The following is a 4,870-nucleotide window of genomic DNA, read 5'->3' on the forward strand; positions in this document are numbered from 1 at the left end:
GATTTCAGTTTTCTGATAGCAATCAACACTTCTTCTTTGGTAATGGGTCTATCCAGCATTTCTTCATATTCATTATTCACGTCATTAACATCAGCATGCTCATCATCTTCAATCTCATCTTTTTCTAAAATGCTATGAAAGTGCTGGTACCAATCATCAACAGAAATATTATTTTGCTGCTGGACCTTTTTACAAGAAACATTTTTAATTTTCCTCCAAAATTCTCTCTGATCACTTACAGCACCTACAAGTTCTGTATACAAACTGTCATTGTACTGTTTCTTTTTTCTATGCAATAAGTTTTTATATTCACGCCTGGCTTTACAATACTCATCCCTATCCTCATCTTCTAATGAATTCCTACATTTTCTCAGCAACTTTCTGACACGTCTTCTTTCAAGCACACATTCACAATCAAACCATTTGGATTTACGTGGTTCATCTGACAAGATAATAGTTTTCTTCATACAAGTTGCACAATCTTTAACTGAATTTATAAACAAAGTCAAAGCATCATTTACATTAATATCAATCATTTCGCTTGCCAGTCGTAACTGTTGCCGAAACACATCAGAATTAATTGCATCTTTGTACTGATGTTCATGATCAGAGTTCCAAACAAATTTTTGCAAAACTTCTTTTTTCTTAACCTTTGTAGCATGTGAATAAAGGTTGTTTTGTTGAGTGATAGTTAATTCAAGTGGCATGTGTTGTGAATCAATATTGTCAGAGACATAAAGGCTGCAAGATTTAACAATGGAATCAAACAAATCATAGGAAGCAAGGAAGTAGTCATTCACACTGTATCCAAATTCAGAGATGAATGTGTAACAACCCTGAAGGTCGCCATTACATACACCATTCATAATGCATAATCCAAATGAACTGCACATATTCAAAAGACACTTCCCATATTGATTCATAACTCCATCTTGCGAATTCCTTACAAATGATCCAACACCAGATTTCATAGAACAATCAAAAATCACATCTTCATCAAAACAGTCCGGGAACACCTTTGCTGTTCTACCATTTAAGTCACCGCATAGAAGAACAGGTAACTCACCAACTTTACACAAACAGTCAACCAAGTAATCTTCCAATAAGTTTATGCCATTATCAATACCAAACACAGAGTAGAACCGAGAATTTTCAGGTGGGACATAAGCACAAACAAACAAAACATCAGTTGAAAAACCGAAAAAGTGTTTATCAAGAACGAATGACAAAAAATTCCCTCCACCATTATCATCCTCCTCCACTGCACGCACATACTGCAAGAGGGTCGAGCGAATCAAACAAATAACACCGCCAGATTCTCTCCCTTGTCTGCCCAAATCCGAAGACGGTTTGACAAAAGCAGTATGAGAAGAAAACAAAGAAGAGTTGAATTGTTTTACAAATGTTTCAACTAAACAAATTATATCAAAAGAAGAAACGTACTGTACAAAATTATAATCTTTTAATTTTGGCAACAAACCGCCAACATTCCAATGAAGAAAAGTAAAGTTATTTTCTTTTTTATTTACATCAGAAACAAGACAATCAGAAGAATCGTCACTCTCATCAAGTGTGTCTTTTCTGTACACATCGGACGCACCCAAATCACTAGGGGAGGGGAGAGGGGAGGAGGGAGAATGCTGTGTACTGTCTGCTACGTCACCAAGTGCACTACATGACCCCACACTGCGCACTGACTCTGAACGCTCACAATTCACGTCATGGTTACAGGTAGGCATAGGCCTATTATCGTCACACTGGAATGCGGCACGTGCCGAAATCATGTCACCCGTGTCACTACACGCTTCGTCGTAAACAATGTCCACAGTCCCACCCGGTGTACGTTTACATTTTGCTCCCCTAGTCAAAATACTGTCCGATGTAAACAGGGGCCGGCCACATCTCTATCTTTTAATAGCATGCGCGTTGGCCACTTCTTTGATAGAGTCCTCACCATCGAGCACGTACTTCTTACCGTCGATCAGAAGGTGGTCATAGACCATGGTAGCACGTTTACCACTATCCTTGGCAGCACGGCGATGTTGGTTCAGTTTCTTTCGAATGTCACGCACACGTGCAGAGAAGTCTTCGGCCACGAAAACGTCAGATCCCTTCAGCTTTTCTCTGGCCTTCTTCAGGATGTTGACACGGTCTTTGTAGTACACGCAGCGGGCCACCACTGGAGCGTCACGCTTGTTGCTGGTTCTGTGCACACGGTCGAACTCAATAGGGTTAGGAAGTCCCAAGGGATCTGCCAACAGATCCTGCACGGCGTCTTCACATTGTTGGGGTGTTTCGTTTGCAGGTCGTGTAAGTCCATAGAAGACGAGGTTGTTACGCCTGGAACGACACTCAAGATCGTCAGCCTTCATTTCAATGTCGTCGAGTCTAGACTTGAGATTTTCATTTTCTGTTCTCAGGTGCCCTACTTCCTCTCTCAACTCACGCACTTCTTCTCTTGTTTCAGTGTAGGCCGCGTTCATGAGAGAGAGAGAGAGAGAGAGAGAGAGGGAGAGAGACTGACAGACCAGACCAGACCAGACCAGACCAGACCAGCCCAGCCCAGCCCAGCCCAGCCAAGCCTCGCCTCGCCTCGCGATTTCCTTCCTCTCTGTTCCACACACTCTCAGCTTTTCAACGACCACTGACTCAGTTACTGTGTTAACCTCGCGAAATCCGGCTGCCGGTTTGGGTCAGAATTACGCTGAGTGACAGGTAAGGAAGCTTTGACGGATTGTTAAAGATAAACAGTTCTTGTATATTTTGTGTCTTATCTTCGTCTTGTGATTCTACTTTCATCGGCTCTCTATATCCTTGTCGGTCTGTCGAGCTAGCTGGGTTTTTGTATCACCCCTTCCCCCTTCTCCACCCCCCTCGCCTCGCCTCGCCTCGCCAAGCCGAGTGTTAGTGCGAAAATTGCACGGGGTTCTCTACTACTGAGCTTGGTAGCAAAAGAAAAAGCGGAAACTTGCGAAAAAGGACCTTGTTTTGGACCGTTCAGCCTGAACACATTGCACAAGCCACAAGGAAAAACTATTATGCACGTGCAAGCACTGCTGTTTATGTGTGAGATGCTGTCACTTGCTTGGCTTTTTAAGAAGACATACCACCAGTATTAGGCATTATCTGACAATGCCTCCACGACGAAAATTGAACGAGTTTGAGATGGGACGAGCTGTTGCATAGTTCCAAGATGGTGTCCCCAAGCGAGAAGTGGCCAGGCGACTTCACGTGTCCATCTCGGTCATTGTCAGACTGATTAAACGTTTCTTTCACAGCCACTGGGAGGGTCCAGGAAAGACGCAGACCTGGGCGACCAAAGAAGACAACTCCGCGTGAAGATCGTCTCATTGAACGACTAGCCATGCAAACACTGAAGAACAGCCTCTTCCAGCATTATTCGAAGGCAGCTGAGGGTGGCTACCAACACCAACATCCGCCAGCAGACCATACGGAATCGCCTTCATGGGTTTAACCTCCGTTCTCGTCGCCCAGCTGTACGGCCACGCTTAACTCCAGCCCATAGGGCAGCGCGCCGCGCCTTCTGCAGACGTCACGTGAGGTGGACACGTCAGCAATGGTCCCAGGTCCTGTTCAGTGATGAATCACGCTTCACCCTGAACCACAACGACGACCGACTGAGGGTCTGGAGGCGCCAAGGGGAACGCTACATTGACGCCACTGTCTAAGAAAAGGTGGCCTTGAGGTTATGTAATGGTCTGGGGGGCCTTCAGCCTTCACCACAGAACATCCTTGTTTCATGTACAGGGTAACCTGACTGGCCTCAGATACCGGGATGAGATCCTTCGACCGCTGGCTGTGCCTACACTATAGCAGATGGGACCGCATGCTGTCTACCAGGATGACAACGCTCGCCCCCACAGGGCAAGGGTGGTCAACGACTTCCTGCAGCAGTCTGGAGTCAACAGAATGGAGTGGCCAGCATGCAGTCCCGATCTCAACCCGATTGAGAACCTCTGGGATCAGTTAGATCGCAAAGTGAGGAGCAACCACCCCCCTCCCAGGAATGTCCAGCACCTCTACCAGATGCTGCAGGCTGAGTGGCAGGCGCTTCCACAGAGGATCTTCACCACCCTGGTTAACTCTATGAGGACTCGCGGCGTCGAGTGCCAGAACAGCCAGGGCGGTTACACGCATTACTGAACTTTTGGGAGCATTTAATGCCATGTCTTGTGATTTCAACGACTTTGTGAAATTAAATTTCGATACGTACACACTTTGATATAATGTACAGACCAAACGATTGCTCGAAATTGAAGGAAATGTTCTGTCGTTATCACTAAGGCATTGAATTAAATGTTTGCCAAATACCAACGCATTGGCTTTCTTATTTGGAAAGTTATGAATTTGTGTGCAAGTGATCCTTAACTTTTTGTGAGTAGCTTATTTGCATAACTGACATCTGTAGCTCTGTCAATATATTCCCAATTCATTCAGCACACAATTCTAACTTCTTCTTCTTCTCGATCGCTCAGACAGGGACTCCGGAACTTCTGATGAAGTCTGCAGTACAGCGAAGACTCCGCAGGTTGCCGAAGATCTTCTCCTGAACTGGTGTGTCAGCAGACCATATTTCTGCTCGTAGTTTTTGGTGGATTGGACAGTGTTGGAGGAGGTGTTCCACTGTCATGTCTGCGATGCCACAGTGGCATACAGGCGTGTCCCCAATGTGGAATTTTGAGAACATGTGGTGCCTGAGTCTGCAGTGGCCGGTTCTCAGGCGCACAATGATGACCTGGTCTTTTCTGGAGAGTTGATAGTAACTGTCTCTAGGGTTGTAGTGAGGGTGTTGCTGCAGCCACCTTTTCCGTTGCTTCTCTTTTACAATGGTTTTTGCCTCACCAAATGT

At 45.3% G+C, this 4,870-nt stretch overlaps 1 protein-coding gene across 1 annotated transcript; it reads right to left on the minus strand.

Moving 5' to 3' along the window:
• Positions 1 to 1,904: 1,904 nt before the first annotated feature.
• On the minus strand, positions 1,905 to 2,372 carry LOC138974611 (uncharacterized). The gene has a single exon (XM_070347333.1). The coding sequence runs from the start codon at positions 2,370 to 2,372 to the stop codon at positions 1,905 to 1,907; it is 468 nt and encodes a 155-aa protein (XP_070203434.1).
• Between the last annotated feature and the right edge of the window lie 2,498 nt (positions 2,373 to 4,870).

The sequence above is a fragment of the Littorina saxatilis genome, linkage group LG8 (assembly GCF_037325665.1).
Source record: "Littorina saxatilis isolate snail1 linkage group LG8, US_GU_Lsax_2.0, whole genome shotgun sequence".
Lineage (NCBI taxonomy): Eukaryota > Metazoa > Mollusca > Gastropoda > Littorinimorpha > Littorinidae > Littorina > Littorina saxatilis.